Genomic DNA, 20,757 nt, shown 5'->3' on the forward strand with positions numbered 1-20,757 from the left:
TATGTAACACTCCAAAAACCTAAGTTGGCAGAACTCAAAAATCTTTGTAAACTCAACCACAGTGAATTTAAGTAAGGAAAACTCAAAAAACCAAATGCATCACGTTGCCTAGAAAATGTAAGTTCTGTCAACCTCTATTTTTTTTTCAGTGCAGTGTCTCGTCTGATTATCTGGACCGTCACCCTCGTCTGTTATCTTGGATTCCCTGGTGACGACCTCCTGCCTGCCCGACCACTGATTCAAGGATTGCCCTAAACTCTGACTGGTTTCACGGATCTGACCCTTGCCTGTCTGATCAAGAGTAAAATAAACATTCTAACTGTGCCTACTGCTCTGTTTTGTCCATTCGTGCCTGTAGACCGTGACAAGAATGAACACTAACTGTAAGTAATGATGTTGCTTAAGTTGAACGACTTGTTGTATAAACTAGCTTTTGCAGTCCAAATTGGACTAAACAAGTCCTGAATTAACACTGTACTTTCAAAATAAAAACACAGGAAATTTAACACACTTAATTTTTACCTCAGAAATGCCCATTGCCTGTGCAAACAAAGCACTGGGGGTAAGGATAGGCCACTAAAGGGGTGTCCCTGTGTGACTATGTTTTATATCCACTGGACTACAATGATAAAAGCATGTATAATTTGAACCAATAAAAAATTCAACTGCATTAGATGGTTTGATGCAACGTACAGTAGAGAGAGTTTCACATGAAACAAAAACATTCACAGTAACAAGAGGCCAGTAAGAGAATATTAAAAAAGATTTGTGTACTATATAGGTTTTATTTTTTATAATTCCTAAGGAGAAAGCAAAGTCAGCTGCACAGCAGATTTGGAAGTGATAAATCAAATCCTATGGAAGCAAAAGTAACACTAAAGGTCTCTATATTGATCCACACTAAATCAAGTTGTAATGACACTTTGAAAAGTCTTAAAACACTTAACTGTTGAAAAAACACTCTTAATAGTTGGACTTCAACAATCATTGAGGTTGAATTTATATAACACTAGTGTCAAAAGTTAGTGTTAATCATTCACTAATCATAGTTTGTAAGCTACGCTATAGCCACTGCCGCCCTGGGGCACACCGGCAGAAGTGAGGGTTACACAGTTACCAAGCGGCTTTCTCAACATGAGTGTCCAATGCAGGTGAAGTGTCTTGCCCAAGGACACAATCAATGACTGAGAAAAGATTTAAACCAGCCACCTTCCAGTTTTTAGGACAAACTTTTGCATCATACGTCACAACTCCAAAATCCACTACTGTTGTGGTTAGTGCCTGCATTTTTAAGAGTTCACAGAGAGGTTAGAGTTCTGGGGGAAATTTTTTAAATTCAATTCTAGAGATTAACACCAACTCTTAAGAGGAATTAACTCTCGCTTAGTTGAATAATCTCAAATTAGAATAAGACTAGATAAAGTTAAAATAACACTGTACTTTTAACATGCCTCACTGACGCTGGAAATTTAACACATTTGGGTTTTCTACAATCAGCCACAAGACTGATAAAAGAAAAAAAAAAGGTTTTAATAAATATTATATATAGGGAAATAAATATTTGATGGTGTTTTACATAGGTATGAAACATTTGCAGAAAGATAAAAATGGCAAAAACACACACATACATCCACAGCAACACACAATGTTCACACTCACAATGCTGGCGCCGAGCTCTTCATCTGTGATATCCAAAGAGTCTGTGTGTCTGTTAAAACTCCACGCAGTCCCATCTTCACATGTTCCCTCCCAGCATTTTAGATGAGACACCTGCCTGGTCTGAGACACACAGCACTCTTAAACTCTTTGTCACCCACTCATACAATCAATCACTGTCACTTTCACACCCTTTCATGTCAGGAGTAAGTGTTTACCAGGGTCTTGTGGGTAGCATAGAGCTCTTGCAGGATTTGGTCCACAATGGAGTTGGTGAGATAGGAAACCACAGACAGCTTTACTTCTCTAAAGAAGAAAATGGTAGAAAGAGGTCATTAAAAGTGAGAGGAAACCAACATCATGCTTATTAGTGTTAATTTTACATGCCATTTTTAAATGTAGTTTGAGTTTTTGTCCAGTTTCAGCATCGCTTGTTAGTTTTTATCACATTGAGTCGACATCATGCCATTTTTATTTAGTCTAGTTTTAGTCGACTATAAGTCAAGCATTTTAGTCTTTATTTTAGTCCAAGAAAATATAATTTTATTCGTTTAGTTTTAGTACTGTCAACATTTTAGTCTAGTTTTAGTCAGGACATAATTTTACCTTTTACTTTTTTGTCAGCAGATAATATTTCACATTTCCTAAAATTATTTCACATTTCAACATTTTCTCATCTTTTTGATAAAAAAAACACAATTTTAAGGAACACATGCAGACATGGGAGATGTTCTGACAATATTTGCATATTTATTTTGAACATTGTTTAGGTTCAAAGACACAAACACAAATGCTTTCATTAAAACAAAAAATACACCTGATAAAAAAAACAAATAAATAAAAAAAAGTGTCTTATGAACTTAACACAAATGCTGGCTGTTTAAAGCTAGTTCACATAGAATAATAAAATAAATAGATTTGAGGTCAATTCTGTGAAAAAAAACTCCAATTGATACAACAGAAGTGCTTTCCTACCAGCTAGTTCACATGGTATATAAAGGTATAGTATTTACGATGAAAAAAGGCATAGCTTGCTGGTCCTGAGAGTCAGCTTTGTATTTGTGTGAGAAATTAAGGAAGCTTGTATAGCTGGCCTGTCATTGTTTCTAGGTGGTTGTTGGTGGGTGGTGTATCTTCAATCTGGAACAGAAATTAATACAATATCAGGATAGATGCACAGCATAACAGGAATTCCAAGTGTATAAGTAGCATGTAGGTCTGTTTTTTTCCTTAACAAAAACTAAGTCTCTGTAAAACTGCATTTGACAATCCATTTCAAACTCATACAAATGTTGGGATATATTGCCGAAAATCAGTTGGAGAAACCATCTGAAACCACCCCCTTCTTTTCTCCACAAAGGAGAACAAAGGATTCCCGCCAAAAAGGAGAACACTCCAACAGGAAGTCCCCCCATGCCACTCATGGCACAGACCAATCAGCCGATACTTCCACAGGAAGTGCTCCAGTGTCACCCATGGTTTAAGACCCAGCAGCAGACATTTCTCTGCCTCTTTTTCCATGGGTTTGGAGCCCGCCAGGAGAGACTCGTTTCACGTGAAATACCAGAAGAAAGCTGACTGGAAGTGAGTTTCGTTTTCCCCTTTCTTTGGATGAATTGGCTGAGAGGACGCTCTTTTGCCGATTACTTCCTCAAAATCCATCCTCTTCAACTCGTGAGCATATCAAGCCCTCTGCGGTAGCACCGAACTGACTGAACTTTCCCGAGGGGTGGATCGGTGCCGAAGAACCCTCTGCGCAGCCGAAACCAAGCCGCGGTTGCCTTGGAAACGCCAATCTTCCACGGACGGCGAAGCATCTCACAGTAAAATCAATTTTCTTTCATTTTTGATACATTCGAAGTGCTGCTCAGGTGAGAGACAGGTAGGTTCAGGGTTTTGAATTAATGCTGATGTTTTTTTAATCTGTGCTGATTAAGAGTTTATTCATTTGGTTGAAATAAGTGTGTGTTTCTTTATGCTCTTTCTGTGCTTTCCTGTCCTCTTTGTTGTTTCTGTTTTGAGATAGTTATAAAGTTATCACATTCAGCCATGTGGGATCCCGTGGTTGCCGCCATCTTGATTACAGATTGTCCTTCCCCCCATTTCTCTTTGTTCCTCTCACCACAAAGGAGAACAAAGGGGGGAGGTCCCTCATTTAGCTACACCCATTCACACACCGCTACATTGTCAGGCAAAGGGGTTTTGCTGAACGATTTCTGCTACTATTGTTAATACATTTTTAATAATTTTATCAATACTAAGCTGGATGTGTTAATGTTACATGATCAATTGCACTGTTATCATAATACCTGCTGCTGTTGGTTAATGCAATTAATCATTTGCTGATTTTAGGTTGGATGTATTAGTTTTACATGAGTAATTGCACTGTTATCATCATACCTGCTGCTAACGGACACTAGTGAATGTATTAATATCTGGCATATTGTGGACAATCTCAGACGCCAGTATCGGACTCTTATGGTTTTATTTCTTTGTTTTCTATCTCGTTTTATTCTTTATTTTCGATTTTTCTTTTAAACTAGTCATTTAATCTACCTCGTGTTTATTTTTCTAGTAGAGAGTAGTGTTTGCATAGATGTTAGATTTTCTGTAATCCTGATTTATTAGAATGAAGACATCATTGGTTAATTTGTAGTGGTTTTGGTCGTTCATATAACGGAGGGTTTATCACTCAGTGCGAATCCAGCCCCTTTTGGTAATAGTGCGAATAAACAGAGATAGAAGGTTCTTTATTGATAATTTAATAGCTTTGCTGATAACTTAACCTGGGCCACTAGACTAGTGGATACCTGGATTTTAACAGCCGGTCCAGGAACCCTCCAGAGGTGGATCCGCAACCCGGTAAGTAGAAAATTCAAGGCTACAATTATCCACCTAAGAACACTAAATTGATTTTGCCTTTGATGTGGAATAGGATGAATAATTAACTATAACTCCAGTTCTAGTTAACCATCTTGTTGGGATCCTGAGGCTTGCCCACCTAGGGCGCCGAGGATCCCTTCCTGGGGATTTTTGTGTTATTGTTGGGATCTGGGGTTCTGTCTACCTTTTCTCCACCAGAGGGCATACTGGATCTCCTGAGGCTGGAGCTGACTTCACCAGCTGTTCTTCATCTGCTCATCAGGAGACCAGCATTTAAGTGGGCTGAGGACCACACTCCTGTGCCAGAGTGTTAGTCAGTCTCGGTTGAACCTGCCCGTAACCAGAAACCCCTGGAGATTCCATCTGTTGGAGATCTATCCGTCTGACTTCAGGAGAACCCTGAAGAACCAAACCTGCCAAAGATCTGCTAGCCTGCCCCCTGAAGAATCAGGAAGAGAAACTCAAACCTGGTGATCTGCAGACTCTAACCAAGCTCTGCCTCCTCCAAGCTCACAGCCTGCCGCCAGCCCGTGAACCCTCCTGGTTCCCCCTTCTGCCGCTCTGCTCTACCTCCTGAACAGTTACCCAGTCGTGACCTGCCCTGAACCAGATAACCCCCAGACCTGTTTTGTTCACATTATTCATTAAACCTTTGAACTTTTTCCCTGCCTCCTGGTTTTGCATATGGGCTAGCACCCTGAAACCCATCATGACACATCTATTCATTATCTGCAGGACATTATTTCTGCACACCATATTGGCGTCCCTGGGTGGGCCTGAGACTGAAACTTCCGTTATATGAATAACAGATAAATCATCCAGACTGCTTTTAATTAAACAGCTAAAAACGCTACTACTGCTAAAATAGACCAGGTGTATTTTTTTGTATTTTAAATACAAAAAAAAACCAAGTCACTCCTTCTCTACACCATTAAGCTGCAATTTCAGAAGCCACCACCAGGGGGAGACAAGGTGCCTTCATTATCTGCAGGACATTATTTTTGCACAACACAAACAACCTAACTATCATTTTATGCAGGAATAAATTGCAGAAATTTTTATGTGTGCATGCATTTTGGTTGTATTAATATTGATGCCAATTCAAATCAAATGTCCTTATAATAGTAACATGCAGATAAACAGAGCAGCATTTTATGTCACCAAATAAAGACATTGGGAGTTTGCATCCCAATCCCTGCAGTGATTACCCTAGCAATGGCTATTTTGTGCATGAAAATCTAGGTTAAAGTTGTTCTGCATTATGTGTGGCATATTATTTTTATTTTGTCTTATCCTGATAAATTGTTTCAGTTCGTTTTAGCATTTAGCATACATGTGTAGCTGCCGAGGTGTTTTGTGTTAACTTTTGTTCACTTGCAGCTCCTAGATTACCTAAAGTGTCTGTCTGCTTTAATCAAACTTGCAATTTAACTGAAACTATAGTTGCCCGGCCAGTATAACATATCTAAGTTAGCATAAATCTAATTTCGCATACAATTCTATCAACAAGTGGCTACGGTCGCTACGTGCTAAGAAGCTAATGTAACGTAGCCAGCCTGGATACTAAATGCTATGAAAGTTAGCCAACATTAGTTAGTTTATCATTGGGACATTATAGCCGTTGACTTAATGTTACATTATAAATAACCACCACCAATCTTTCTGTTAACTTACCGTAATGTCTTTGTGGTGAACTGCGAAGTGTCTCTTCAGGTTTGTTGTGTTTTTTCCAGCTACCATGTGGCCACATTCCTTCCTTTCGACTAAAATCAAGCATTTGGTTTTGTTCTCCACTTCAATGAAGCGAAAATGTGTCCATATATCAAGTCTCCTCCTTCTCCCGAACCCCGGGCAAAGCATGTTTTACTTTTAACCTGTCACCGCCTCGCTGTGAATCCAGCTCCTGTCTGCTCCATGTGTTGTGTAGGCTACTCTGTGCTGCCCGCTCCAGGTTTCGGTGTGTGTGTGTGGCGGAAGAGCTGAGGCGGAGGAGGAGACAGGATTAGAAAAAAGCATAAAATAATAATATGTAATTTTCTGCTCGTCTTTGTTCATGGACTAAAATGTCCATAGATTTTAGCCCAGTCTTAATTTACAGAACTGCATTTTCGTCTCGTCTTTATTAGTCCACGAAAATTATTTCTGATTTACTCCCAGTTATTGTTTATTAGTGGGAATTTTCGTCTCGTCTCGTCTAGTTTTCGTTCGGTGAAAAATGTGCGTTGACGAAAATATTTTCGTTTAGTTTTCGTTAACGAAATTAACACCAATGCTTATCAAATTCAGACTTTTTTTGTGGCTCTTACTCCAAAGCTCTGTGAATATCCTGTGCTGCTCTTTCCATGAGGGCAGTGCGGATGGCAGAGCGAGGGATGGACACTCGCTCTGAGACAGATGAGAGCGAAGGACTTAATCTCTCTGCTGCAGAAGATGATAAAGGACAGAGCTCGCGGCAGAGTGACACCATGGAGTCAACGATCACCTGAAACAAATGGCAGCTGTCACAAACATTGTCATCGCTTACAGATCACAAAGTGAAAGGAGACGCTTAGATCTACCTGCAGCTCTTTATCTGCAGCTTTGGCGAGCTCCCCAGCCAGGGAGTCCAGTCTCTGCCGCACGGGCCCGTCCACAGACAGCACATGAGCCAGCTCACACAATGAAGGGTACAGCTTGAAATACATCATGGAGATAATTAATTCAAATTCAGACTAAATAACATAAAAAGTGCACTTTTTTATTTCATATCACTCACAGCTCGAGAGTTCCTGGCCTCTTTCAGGACGAGTTTCGCAGCTTGAATCTCCTCCATCTCTCCAACGCTCCGTAACAAACACACCTGTTGCTGGACCCGCACACAAAGGCGCTCCATTACCTTGGAAACAAACAGGGCAGGTTTAAGATAGCGGTACAAACACTCATGAAACACTTCAGCAACATCCTCACAGATGCTACCTTTTCGGCTGTGCTAGTGACCAAGCCCTGGTGCAGCCGCAGAGCCTGCCTCTGAGAGAAGCGCTGTGTTTGGTTGTTCCTGACCAGAGCACGCTGAATCTGTGAGCCATAGTGGCATGATGTGACCACGGTTAGATAAATCAGGCAGAAAAGAGTAAGTTAAAAATTAAATGAGGTTAATTCAGTCATTTTACAGATTATAGATAAAAGCTGGATTGAAGAAAAAAAAATACATATAAACAGTCTTTTAAGTGACCTTTGTACAATAAATAACTAAATAGATGTTTAGATCTTTAAAGCTAAGTGCCGATTAAAAATATGTACGTGCCTCTAAATGTGTCACAACTTTTTTTTAATGTAATTTATTAGCATGCAATCTAAGTTATAAGTTTAAAACATAAACATCTTTAATAAAAAATTAAAACAAAAAAGTTAATTTCACAATTTTATTTTTGAATGGAAAAGAAACCGATCTATAGGTGTTGGAATAAGAACATAAATTCAGCTTTCTATAACTGGCTTATTTTAAAGGAAGCTTTAGGAAGTCTTCCTTCCATCAGCCAACCTTCAGACACACCTTAGTGAGGGCTTGCTCTGTCTTCTCAGGAGCGCTGCGATATGCCTGGCTAATGTCACTTATGGGCAGAGGCATGTACTGCAAGGTAAAATTACTAAAGGAGGGAGCAGAAGAGCACAAGGGGGTGAAGTTATTAAAGATGACTCAAAAAGACTGAAAAAAAAATGAAACTGACAGAAAGGTTTTAAGGTTAGCAAAAGGATAACACCCCCCTGACAGAGTCCATCCCAGAATATTACTCCTTTGACAAGCAACTAATGAGTAATGGTTTGATCTGTGCAACCATGTCCTCAGTGGTCCTAGGGTGAGTCTGAGTCTTATGAGATAGCAAACAGGTACAAATACTAATGTCTGGTTTCCAATGAGGCACTTTTTTATAGAATCAACAGAACCTCTTATTAATTATTTTAGCATACAATCCACATATCTCTACCAAACAAATCTCCTGTTAAATTCTTACTGTTCAAGAGCTCTCGCCACATCGAGAAATCCTGTAGCAGAGGTGTTGTTGCGATCCCATGTCACACTCCTGCAGGGCAATGTAGGTTGCACAGGTTGCACAGGGATTAAAACATACACAGCATACATATTCCCTGAAGGTTTTACAATTTGTCACATCAAAACCACAAAATTCATCATATTTTTGGTAATTTTATGAGTAATGATTTAGCTGCACGTTGGCCCTACAAAGTTTAAACTTTGTGGACTTTTATTTTTGTTGCATTTAAGATTTCATGATTTTATCTCAATATTTTCTGTGAATGCTTGAATTTTTAAACAAAACATTTTATTCAGTCTCTGATGTTAAAGACTCGAAGATTCTACTAGAAGTAGAAGCATAATTGTTGCTAAAAGACCATGTTGGTGTTGTGGCTTCGGACAAATATTGTTTAGTCTCTTTGGATTGTTATAGTTACTGACTCCTGAAGTAAATCAGTTGTATGAACACTGAGCCTTAACCAGGAGATTAGCCAAGAGACCTAAAGTAACTCGGCTTTGAGGAAAGAATCATAAAGTACATATTTTATTCATGCACTTTACATATCGCCCATTGATGAAGTGAAGTTATGAAAGGGCGTCATTAAAGAAAGCCCTCTGAGGTCCACTTTTCAGATTCTCATAAACTATGCTAGGAACACAGCAAACATGTTGAAGATGGACATCTAATCAAAAATCACATGACAAAGGAGTTATTTACTCTACATGTAAAACTCTATTTGTGAAAGAAAACTTATAATAATCATCAAGCTGAACTCACAATCCTTAAGTTGACCTATACTTGTGGCATTATCATGCAGTGGGAATGCTTTTCTTTAAAACAGATAGGAGAACTGGTAAGAGTATGGCAGCTCAATGGAGCTAAATAAGGGACCAGCCTTATAAAAAATGTACTTCACCATGCACTGCTTTGGGAAGGTTGTGGTTGTAAAATGTGACAATTTATAATAAAAAAAACCTTTCTATGGTTAAGAAACCCAGCAAGGCACCATATACTGCAAGCACTGTAAAAACACAGGAGCAAAAATTTTTTCTACATTGTTTCCTTCACCTGAGTGTTGTGTTGATCTGCAGGGCTTTGCTAAGCATCTTGGCTCCAATGTCATCCATGTTATTTCCACTCAGGTCCACTTTTCTAAGGCAGGTGTTGCTACCTAAAGCATTGACCAGTACAGTTCCCCTGGAGCGCAACCGTGAGTCCCCCAGGAAGAGAGATTGCAGGGCCTACAGGGGCAGAGGAGGAAAACAATAAAAAATCATGCAAGGTTCAAGGGCACAAAAAACAAAGCTGAGAAAAAAAAAAAAAACCTGATAGGGAACATTAGAAGTTGAAGCATGGAATAGTGAATTTTACTGCATATTGATGTGAAATCTTGCAAACATGACTTTACATGCTGCATACATAAATCATTTACACTATGCTCACACATAGTGTAAAGCAGTGCTCACACTAAAGAGACTAAAGATTAAAGATTAAAAAACAGTGAGCAGTGATGTAGAAACTATGTCTACAATGTTAACTGAGCTGGAGCAATAAATCATCACACTGTGAAACATAATAAATTAAAGATAAATCAAGTAAAATGATTTAACTGCAAAGGAAAGTATACTTTAATTAAACGTATGTTTTAAAATTGATGTAACTGATCTGAACTTATGTCAAACAGGGTCAAATAACCTGATGTATGAATGTAACAGAATGTTTGAGATCCTGGGTGATCACTCACACATTCCTCCTCCTGGATGAGTGAAACCAGCTTCTGCAAGACTTCATCCAGAACCCTGCAGACACAGACCATGGATAGAAAGACACAAACGTGGAGGGTGCAAGTTAATTTTTTACTGCTCCTGAGCTGCCTGCCTAAAAATGGCAGCTGCTTAAAAAAAGTCTTAAAATTAAAGATCTCTTTATTCAAGCTGACATTTGCAGCACATATCCTCACAAACACAGAACAGCCATAAATAACTGCAGTACAGCGTGAAATGGAGCGCAGGCAGCACCTGTTTTTGATGTTGAAGTTCTTGCCCAGATGAAGGTGTTTTAGGGAAGGGTGTCTTGAAATGGCAGGCAGCACTGTGAGCAAGTCTGCATCGAGGCCTGTCAAGACACAGGCACACAAATACACAGGGTTTAGTGTGGCGTGATCCATCAGCAGGGTGTTCAGTGCTCTCCTTAAAAGGGACAAAAAGCTAAGGTCACAGCAGGATGCACAGCTGCAACGCTTCATTGTACCGTTGTCGGTAATATCCAACGTCGCAATGGAGGAGACCCGGGGGAAAAATTCCTGGATTACAGCCGCTCCTGCAGACCTCAGCTGAGCAGAAACACAGAGCCAACATAAGCCAGACATGAATGAACGTTATCCAGCTTTATGTCTTTGAGGATGGTTCTAATAAAAAAGCACTTTTTAGAGTTACTAAAAACTTTGATCTTATGAATGTTTTACTGAGCTAACTAATGTATTATTTATCAACTTGTCTCATATATTCACTATGTATCATTTATTAAGAGCGAAGATGGAAACTTAAAATAAAATTCATAAACAATTTTCCATACTGTTTTATTACAGATTGAAAAACATCTGCACTCTTGTTTTTTCAAATGGAAAGCCAAGGCAGGAAAAATACAGGTAATCTTGCCTGCAAAAGCTGAACTCAGGCAGTATTTTTACGAAATCCATCATGTTCCTTTCCTGCTTCAACTGTTTGAGGCTGACCTAAAGTGGGTCAGCCAATCAAACTGCAGTGTTATGGCTAAATTAAAATAAACATGGCAGCACAGGAGGACTTATAGGTAATTGCTGTCATCGCATTTTATCAAAACCACGGATTTTAAATTTAAAAGAGGAACAGCAAGAGTGTAAAAGTTATTGTGGATTCTCATCGCATTTGCGGCTATTCTATTTTTACCATGACTGGCTAAAACCAAACGTCTTTAGGTAGGCATTAGATGCCGCTTCAGCCAATAGGATTTAAAGATTCTGCTGAATGTGTCTCCTTTCCCCAAATTGATTGGTATGTCTCACATGTCTCACATAAGTTGTTACTGAAATAAAAATATTAAATATTATTCTAATTCATTACAGGAATGTACCTATATAAAAAGGTATAACATATCACAAAAACGTGTTTTACTTGTGGGGAAAAAGAAATAAGTCACATAACCTCATAATAAACATTTCCTAATACAAGAGTTAGGTTTATGGTTTCTAAATATTACTACAGGATCTAATTATTACAAATTGAAATGTGAAAAAATAAGCTTCACTGCAAAATATAATTCCAAGGTGCGTTTCTAATTGAATATTTCCCTTGTTTTTCATATTTGGGAAATACTACACATGTGGAATCTTTTCCTATCACTGCATGAAAAGTGAGATTTTCGTCCCCGTAAACTCCCGCAGATCTCCCTGATTTTCGTCAGTTTCCGACAACTTGCAACCCGTGCTTGTCCGCGTTTGTCTTGCCACAAATTGTCGGAAACGGACTCTGACGTATGTGGAGAGCGATCAGCTGTACTAATGGCCCTAATTAGCATATGAATGCAGCAAACCCGCGCGGCTGGCCAGGTCTGGCTTGAATAACCTACTCAGTATTGGCTGAAACCACTATTCTCAAACAAGTGAAATCGCTCGTGATTGCCAGCAAAACCACACGTGGCCACGCCAGGCTTTAATTTTCTTACTGAGTATTGGACGGAACCACTTCTTTTTAAACAAGTAAAGTCGCTCGTGATTGGTTGGCATATATATATATTTACATTAGTGCTGTCAAAATTATTGCGTTAACGTGAGGCCATTTTAATGGCGATAATTTTTTTAACGTGAGATTAACGCTATGTGGTTTTATGGTACAATTTTCCAAGTACATCCCGCTGCAGCCTGCGGGAAGGCGGGGCTATTTTCCCCCAGTCTATGCATTTTCCATAGGCTTCGAGAGCGGAGCTCCTCAAGGGAAAAAGACGCTCATACACTGGGTAGTGCTAGTGCCTTTTCTTTAAGCCCCACCACCAACAAACAAGTTGAGTGTCTGGTAACTAGTAGCAACCTGAAATATGCTGAGAAAACAGATTACTGAGGTGAAATGGAATCTGCTACGGCACTCTTGCTGTCTGTGTACGCCACAGGTCGGTATCGTGTGTGTGGGTGTGTGGGTGGGTGTGTCTGTGTGTGGGTGGGTGGGTGTGTGTGTGTTCTCATTTTTGTTAAGAGGCTGAAAAGTAACTTTCTAGAGCATAAACTACCTCCATCTAGTGATGTCGGTCTATTGATTTTGATGTATTGATTGAAAATTGTTCATTATTACCTTGGTTAATTAACATCTAATGTTAACTGTACTACATTTTATAGCAGTAGGGTAAAATGCTTGTCTTTGTTCAAAAGACTGTATTAACTGTAAAGACTGTCTTTTACATCAGCCTGTTTTCAGGGCCTTTTTTTTGGCTACATATTTGTTATTTTTTGCTACATGCCTCCCCATCTTCTTGCCATATGTTTCTATGGCATAAATCAGTGTCTGTGACCTGTTTTCATTTTAAAAAAAGAACATTGGCACAAACCTAGCCTGTATGTATTTTTTGTATGTCATCGAGAGTATTTAAATGATTTTCAATCAGAAAAAAAATTTGCGATTAAAATGCGATTAATCGCGAGTTAACTCAGGCATTGATGCGATTAATCGCGATTAAAAAATTTTAATCGATTGACAGCACTAATTTACATATAAATTTACATATATATATTTATGAATATATATTTATTCATTCATATATTTATTTATTCATATATTTATTCATTCATATGCTGTGTATTTATGTTATCCTACACTACTACACAATTATTAGGCTACCATCAAGGACATGAATGAATTTATACAGGAAATGAACATTTGCCAGGAAGGTGTTTATGCAAAGAAAGAGCTTTATTAAAACACACACAACTATATACAACGCGTATCCAAACACATGCGTATCTAAAAATTACAACTCCGTGAACGGTCCGTTTGCTTCCTCGGGGTTGGAGGTAACAGGCAGCATTCCCTCCGAGGCAGGTCCGATGTGCAGACGCCTACTGTGCGTGGCCCTGTACTAAGGCATCGCTTCTAACCGGGACTGCAGCTTAACACAGAATTCAGTGAGATCCGGCCTACGAAATGGCGGCGACCGTACAATCCATCCAGAGACACCGCCAACGACGCCATCTTCTTCGTCGGACATGAGGCCGACGGTGGCGGACTTCCAGAGTTCCACTTCCTCATCTGCTAGCACACTCTGCCTCGCTTTCAGCAGCTGAAAAAAAAAAAACAATGAATCAGCGCACTGCGTATGGACACAACACATCTATCAATGCACCTGAAAAATAGTCACCAAATAAAGTCTTACCCTCTTTCTTCTGGCCCGACTCCGAGCAGATTTCTTGGCAGCCTCCGCAAGCAACGAGTTGGCTGGCAGCGTATATCTGAAGCTCCTGCGTACCGTCTCAAAATACGTCTTTCAGGCAGCTGGAAAACAATTAAATGAGAGTGGTATGAATAAAAAATCAAACGCAAGTCACAGTAACAAGGAAGGAGAAAACATTAAAACAAGTCACTTACACACAATGTCGTCTTTATCAACATCGTGCAAATCTGGACTTGCTGATATGACTCCGAGCAAATAGGAGGTCACCGCCTCATTGTGAGGCGACAGTAGTCTGTGAAAACAAAATGTACAGCTATGATCGGTATCCATCCGTATCCATTTCCTTTTACCGCAGAATGAAAGCATATTCTTTAAATCTTACCCTTGCTCCGGTTCATAGCATCTGCAATTAGTCTCCGAGTTGTGAAGACGGCGTACTGCTTCCTGTGAATCACAAAAAATGCACTTTAATAAAGCTTGTTCTTGCAAGGCTACCATTAGCCGTAGCTTTAGGCTAGGCTGCTATTAGCCGTAGCTTAGGCTAGGCTGCTTTTAGCTTAGCAGGCAGTAATCGAACATATATTTACCGCTAGCTTCTCTTCTTTGAGTTCGTCTTGTTCGATGCAGAGTCGCCATCGCGTCCAAGAGGAGTTTTACCCCGAAATCCCACATACTCCGCTCTAGACCGGCTGCACAAAGCAAAGCATACATTCTTCTTCTTCTTCTTCTTCTGTTGTTTTATGGCGGATTGGCAGGCCAACGTAAAAGGTGCATTTCCGCCACCTACTGATCTGGAGTGTGGAGTGCACAATTTTGGAAGACTGCGCTATAACCCTAGCCTGGGTGCCATTCCGAACTTAGTCCCGCCCACAAAGTTTGAGGTCGGGGAAGTTCGGGCTGGTTCTGCTCCATAGTAGCGCGAGTATTATCGCCCACTGTCAGGCGATCCAATCAAATTGTCAGGGCGGGCTTTATACGATGATGGACAGATGAACAACAGTAACGTAATCAACCACGTGACCAATGCGCGCTTGGGTGACAACAATAATGGCTGCCGCTGGAGAGTTGAGGTGAGTAGATTCTGCTATTAGGTCTGTTCTAGAAGATATTGACAGCAAATTAATTTTAAAAGAGGAACAGAGAAACGCGTTCAAGTCTCATCTTCTTATTATAGGCGTGCAACTGCATGCTTTGATTTTTGTTGACAACAACTATGCCTCGCTTAACATACGTCACGCACTCCGTTGCTCTTATTGGTTGTAGGTCTATCCAATTGAGTGCAGAGGCATTTTTTTTCCTGGTTCGTTCGAAACATGCCCCATAATCACAGCTCTATGGAGCAGTATCAGACTCATATTCTGACTAGAATTGAGTCGGACTACGTCAGGCTACTATACCCCCCCCCCAAAAAAAAAGAATCCTATAACTAAATCCTATTAATTGTTCCTGTATCTTTTAGATATTTGAATAATATTTCATTAACTCTTGTTTGTCTTATCTCGTTTCCTAACAATGCTTTTATTGAATTCCCATTAATCCCTTTTTTTCTCAACTCTTGTATGAACTTCATTCTCTCCTTTACATACGCAGTACACTCAAAAATAATATGTTGTACTGTTTCTGGATCTCCGCATTTGTCACAATTTCCTGTTTCATGTTTCCCTATTTTAAAAAGACTGTAGTTTAATGCTGTGTGACCTATTCTTAGCCTTGAAATAATTATATATTTTTTCCTATTTCCATATCTTTTCCTCTCCTTTCCAATAAACTTTTGAATCTGATACAAATGTCTTCCTTTTGACTCATTATTCCATATCGTTTGCCATTTCTTTCGAGTTTCAATTGTAATCAATGTTTTCATTTCTGATTTACTTAAAAATACATTCATTTCTATTTGCTGATGATTTAAAAGGGATAGTTCGGTATTTTTGACATGAATCTGTATGGCATCCCCATCACCAGTGGCATGCAATCACACTGACTTACCCCTGGCAGCGTCCTGTGAGCAGAGTTATCGTCCAGTTTTGGTCAAGCCGAAAGTAGTCCGGCAGGTTTTTAGGAACGGCGAAATAAAACTTTTCTCTTCCCAAAATATTATGTGTTCAAAAGAGCGATATTTTTGCATCCCAAAAACATTGTAGTGGAAAAAGTCACACGTCGTTATCACTTGGTCCTATTTTCTCTCTGTTCGTATCAGTGCGCGCCGTCATTCTGACAGCGAGAACCTGACAACAGCCATGTCTCCCTCCGCCCAGCTAGGCGGAGGGAGACATGGCTGTTGTTGAGGGACGCTGCCAGGGGTAAGTCAGTGTGATTGCATGCCACTGGTGATGGGGATGCCATACAGATTCATGTCAAAAATACCGAACTATCCCTTTAATGCTTTCTTTGCTAGCTTGTCCGCTTTCTCATTTCCATCTACACCCACATGTGCTGGCACCCAGAGAAAGTATACTAGTATTTTTAACTGCCTTATTCTAAATAGACTTTGCAATACTTCAAATATTAAATCTTGCCTAGTTTCAGATTTTCCACTTAGAAGACTATTTAGCGTAGCCATTTAGTCTGTACATATTACAGTTCTTAGTGGTTGAACTTCTTCGATCCACTGTAGTGCTAATATGATAGCTAATACTTCAGTTGTAAATACTGACACATGATTAGATATTCTTTTTGCAATTTTTATTTTGAATGTCAGAATGTATACTGCTGCTGCTGTTCTTCCAGACTCTGGCTCCTTAGACCCATCTGTATATACCTGTAGAACTGAATAATATTCTTTACTTAAATGTTGTTGTACTATGATATCAGTTGGTGTATTTTTCCCCCGTTTATTCATTATTTTTTGTATTTGTAAATCGATCATTGGTGTAGAAAACATCCAAGGGGGAATTGCCGGTATTGGAACAGTTAGGGTTATTACATAATCTTTCAAATTCAAACTGCTTGCCTCTTTCTTTACTACCCATCCAAAGCTTTGTATTTCGTTATATTCATATTCCCAACAATCGTTCAGAAGAAGTCTGACTAGATGATTTTCTTTATGTCCTTTTACACTAGCCCAATATCTCATTCTCAGTTGAGTCCTTCGTTGTTCAAGTGGCATTTCTCCCAATTCAACTATGATACTACTGGAGATGATCTAAATGCTCCACAACAAATACGTAAAGCCTGATTTTGTATAACTTCTATCTTATTAAGTAAGGTTTTATTCGCAGAGCTATAAACTATACTACCATAATCTATGTTTGACCTAATCACTGCATAATAAATTCTCTTCAAAGACTGACAGCTTGCTCCCCAATCAGCTCCTGACAAGCATCTTAACACATTTATTCCTTTTTTGCATTTTTCTATTAATTTCTGAATATGAACTCCAAAACTTAATTTATAGTCCATCCACACACCTAAATATCTCACTACTTTCACTTGTTCCAGCAGGTAACCGTACATTTTGATATTTAAAGTAGGATTTTGTTTTTTATTTGAAAAGCGTATTGCATACATCCTCCACTGTAGAGAGCATGCGCGAGATGAACCAGGGTTTCCGCGGATCAATAAAAATAATTACAATTCATTCATTCTTTTTTTTAATCAAGGCCTTAATTGGCACTAAAATTATTTAAATATGTTTATCGAAGTATTCATAATTCTTTAATGAAAAATGCTTATAAAAACAATTTCATCAGATATATCGCTCCAGGCGGAGAAAAAGCTAGAGGATATATATATATACGTATATATGTGTGTGTGTGTGTGTGTTTACATACATACAGGAGTCATGGAACTCTGCTTACAGCTCCTTCATATCTCATGTACACTAATAACCTTTGTACATGGTTCTTGTTGATGGCATTAAAATCGTTTCTAATAGCATTAAAATAGAATTAAATTAGAGTCACTCATTCCTGTATGAACCCTGTGAGCGCTTAATTTAATATGGCATATTAAAAAAATCCCACCATCATCCAGCATATGTTCAGTTTCTGCCCAAATATATACATATATATTTTTGTAACGGGGATAAGGATAATTCAAAACTGCTTTTTTTGATTGAACTTGTTCTCTTCTCCCAAACTCAGCATCTCTTTTCATTCCTGTAATAAGAAGTTTCTTTTGAATGGATTTGATTAAAGTTTAAGTCCCTCGGTATAAAATAAATATTTTGATGGAGATGAGAAATCTGCTTCCTCATTGGTGAATAACCAATCGTTTGGATCCAATCATTTAAATAAACGGTGTTATTTTTTTTTTTTTATATATATAAGAATTGTGCTATAATTTCTAGTCACCGATCTGTTGCTGCTATATTTTAATTTGACGAACCGGAATTTGTCGATGTTCGTTTTCCTGTTTGGTGCAATTGCAATTGCGGATCTTGACTTGGCCGAACCTTATGACCACAGTGTACCAATCTTCTGATGGCTACTTCCAACAGGATAATGCGCCATGTTATAAAGTGAATCATCTCAGACTCATTTCTTGAAACTTTTCCACTTAAGTAATTGTGAATTGAGCATATTGACAGACAACATTTTTTTTTTTATCTTAAATGCAATTTTTTTTAAAATAATTACTGCTCTAAATGTATTGCTCTGTCAGCTAAAGATCTGTTTTGGTCTCTATACTTTCATTAAATAAATCAATTCAAGCTCAAATGTAAGAGGCTATACTGAGCCTGATCTCTTTGTATCAGAGATTTTCTTACCTTTTAGAAAAATGTCACTTGGAGTAAACCCCCCCCCCTGCAACCCTGATTTGCATTTGTATAGCTCACAGCATGTTCATTTACATGTTAAAGACTCCCCTAGAATTCCATGGGGGGGAGGCATGGCGGGAACACTGCCTAAGAAAGTCCACGTCAATTTCTGACAATTTATGGGAGTTTTCGGCGAAGCCTGCAAAGTGCCGTAAACTGCCGCTAACCTGAAGTTCCACGACAATCTACAGTGCTGCACATTGACGAAAATCCCACTTTTCATGCAGTGTACAGTATGTCTTACATTATACAGCACACATAGGGAAAAAGTTTAAAACGATCAGATGACGTTTATTTAACATATGATCTCTTTCCTCAAAAAGTCTGCTAGGGAATGACTTGATTTGTGATAATCACATTGATTTATGTTGCCTTACAGAAACTTGGCTGCGGTAAGAGTATTATGTGAGCATAATTGAGGCAACTCCTTCTATTTATTTACATTTTCACATACCCAGAAGTTCCTGTCGAGGAGGAGGAGTGGCAGCAGTCTTTAGGTCTGATTTACTGATTACTCCAAAGGTAGTAAATAATTAGAAATCTTTTGAAGATTTAACCCTTAGTTTCCCTCATCCAAACTGCAAAGCAAGAAAACCTCTACTTTTTTAGCTTTGTGGTGTCCACCAGGAGCTTACTCTGAATTTTTAGATGAGAGTTCCTTGCATGTTAGTGTTAAATACTGACAGGGTCATCATAGTCGGGGATTTTAACATCCATGTGGACATTAAAGGTGATAGCTTAAGAGCAGCCTTTAATGCTATCTTAGATGCTATTGGCTTTGTTCACAATGTGAATAGTCCCACACATTCTAATCCGCTTACTTTGGACCTTGTGCTGACATATAGCATAGAATAGGAAGAAATAACAGTATTTCCTCACAACCCTTTCCTCTCTAACCACTTTTTACTAACCTTTAAGATTACCTTTAACAGAGTTCTCCTCCCCAAAAAAGTTTCACTTCAGCAGATCATAATCAGATAGTGTAGTTATGAATTTAAAAGGAACTTTTTTAAATTTCTCTCTCCTCTGTGTCGCTGAGCAGTGCTGCAGAGTGCAAAAACTTAGTTTATTGCCCTTCACAGGTTGATGATTTTGTTGATGTGGTTGCTAGTTCTCTGCATACTGCCTTAGACAATACAGCCCCTTTGAAAAAGAAAAATGTTAAAAATAGAAATGTGGCTCCTTGGTTTAATGCAGAGCTGCGCATTCTGAAGCCAAATACTAGGAAACTGGAGACAAAATTTCGCTCCACAGGCCTACGGGAATCCTACCTAGTCTGGAAAAAATAGTTTACTGCTGTATAAGAGGACGCTTTGTAAGGCAAGAGCAGCATATTTCTCCTCATTAATAAAGGAGAATAAGAATAATTCTAGATATCTTTTTAATACAGTTGCTAAACTCACCCAGAGCCATAGCTCCATTGAACCATCCATCCCACCTGCTCTTGGCGGGAATGATTTTATGAGATTCTTTGTAAATAAGATTGATCTTATTAAAAACAAGATCATTAGCACTCCTCTAACTACGATTTCAGAGTTTTCAGGGTTAGAAAAACTATTGTCTTCATCTAAGCCTTCAACTTGTATGTTAGACCAGTTTCAACCAGGTTATTTAAGGAAATGTTTAGTTTGATCTCGTCCTCCATTTTAGATGTGATTAATCTGTCTCTGTTACAGGGATATTTATCAAAGGCTTTTAAGGATGCTGTAATTAAACCTTTACTTAAGAAACTATCTGTTGACTCAGATGACTTGGCGAATTATAGACCTATATCCAATCTTCCTTTCTTATCTAAAATTGCTGAGAAAGTAGTTGCCAAACAAGTGTTCGACCACTTACACCATAATTAACTTTTTAAAGATTTTCAGTTGGCTTTAGAGTAGGGTGACCAAATGTCCGTATTTCCCGGGACATATCCGTATTACACGTCCTGTCCCGGGCGTCCCAGGTTTTTTTTAGAAAGTGAGGAAATGTCCTGATTTCACTGCGCACGACGCTCCGTATGACGTAATCCCTGAGCCCTGCTCTTAA

General features: G+C 38.9%; 1 protein-coding gene and 1 long non-coding RNA gene across 3 annotated transcripts in view; both read right to left on the reverse strand.

Moving 5' to 3' along the window:
- The window catches only part of LOC119780633 (capping protein, Arp2/3 and myosin-I linker protein 3-like), a 150,799-nt gene that overhangs the window by 49,253 nt on the left and 80,789 nt on the right, over positions 1 to 20,757 (reverse strand). For both annotated transcript variants that reach the window (XM_038280738.1, XM_038280737.1), the window contains exons 18-29: positions 10,803 to 10,884; positions 10,571 to 10,667; positions 10,297 to 10,351; positions 9,621 to 9,793; positions 8,532 to 8,600; positions 8,072 to 8,165; positions 7,495 to 7,593; positions 7,295 to 7,414; positions 7,098 to 7,211; positions 6,846 to 7,021; positions 1,875 to 1,962; positions 1,660 to 1,779 (exon numbers count right to left, since the gene is read on the reverse strand). In XM_038280738.1, the coding sequence (XP_038136666.1) occupies positions 1,660 to 1,779; positions 1,875 to 1,962; positions 6,846 to 7,021; positions 7,098 to 7,211; positions 7,295 to 7,414; positions 7,495 to 7,593; positions 8,072 to 8,165; positions 8,532 to 8,600; positions 9,621 to 9,793; positions 10,297 to 10,351; positions 10,571 to 10,667; positions 10,803 to 10,884 (1,287 nt within the window). The remainder of the gene's footprint in view (positions 1 to 1,659; positions 1,780 to 1,874; positions 1,963 to 6,845; positions 7,022 to 7,097; positions 7,212 to 7,294; positions 7,415 to 7,494; positions 7,594 to 8,071; positions 8,166 to 8,531; positions 8,601 to 9,620; positions 9,794 to 10,296; positions 10,352 to 10,570; positions 10,668 to 10,802; positions 10,885 to 20,757) is intronic.
- On the reverse strand, positions 13,800 to 14,219 carry LOC119780634. The gene is made up of 3 exons (XR_005280429.1): positions 14,162 to 14,219; positions 13,950 to 14,068; positions 13,800 to 13,856 (listed from the first exon to the last, which is right to left on the reverse strand). It is a non-coding gene; the product is annotated as an uncharacterized LOC119780634 (long non-coding RNA).

Source organism: Cyprinodon tularosa, unplaced genomic scaffold (assembly GCF_016077235.1).
Source record: "Cyprinodon tularosa strain WSP-4 unplaced genomic scaffold, ASM1607723v1 ctg163, whole genome shotgun sequence".
NCBI lineage: Eukaryota > Metazoa > Chordata > Actinopteri > Cyprinodontiformes > Cyprinodontidae > Cyprinodon > Cyprinodon tularosa.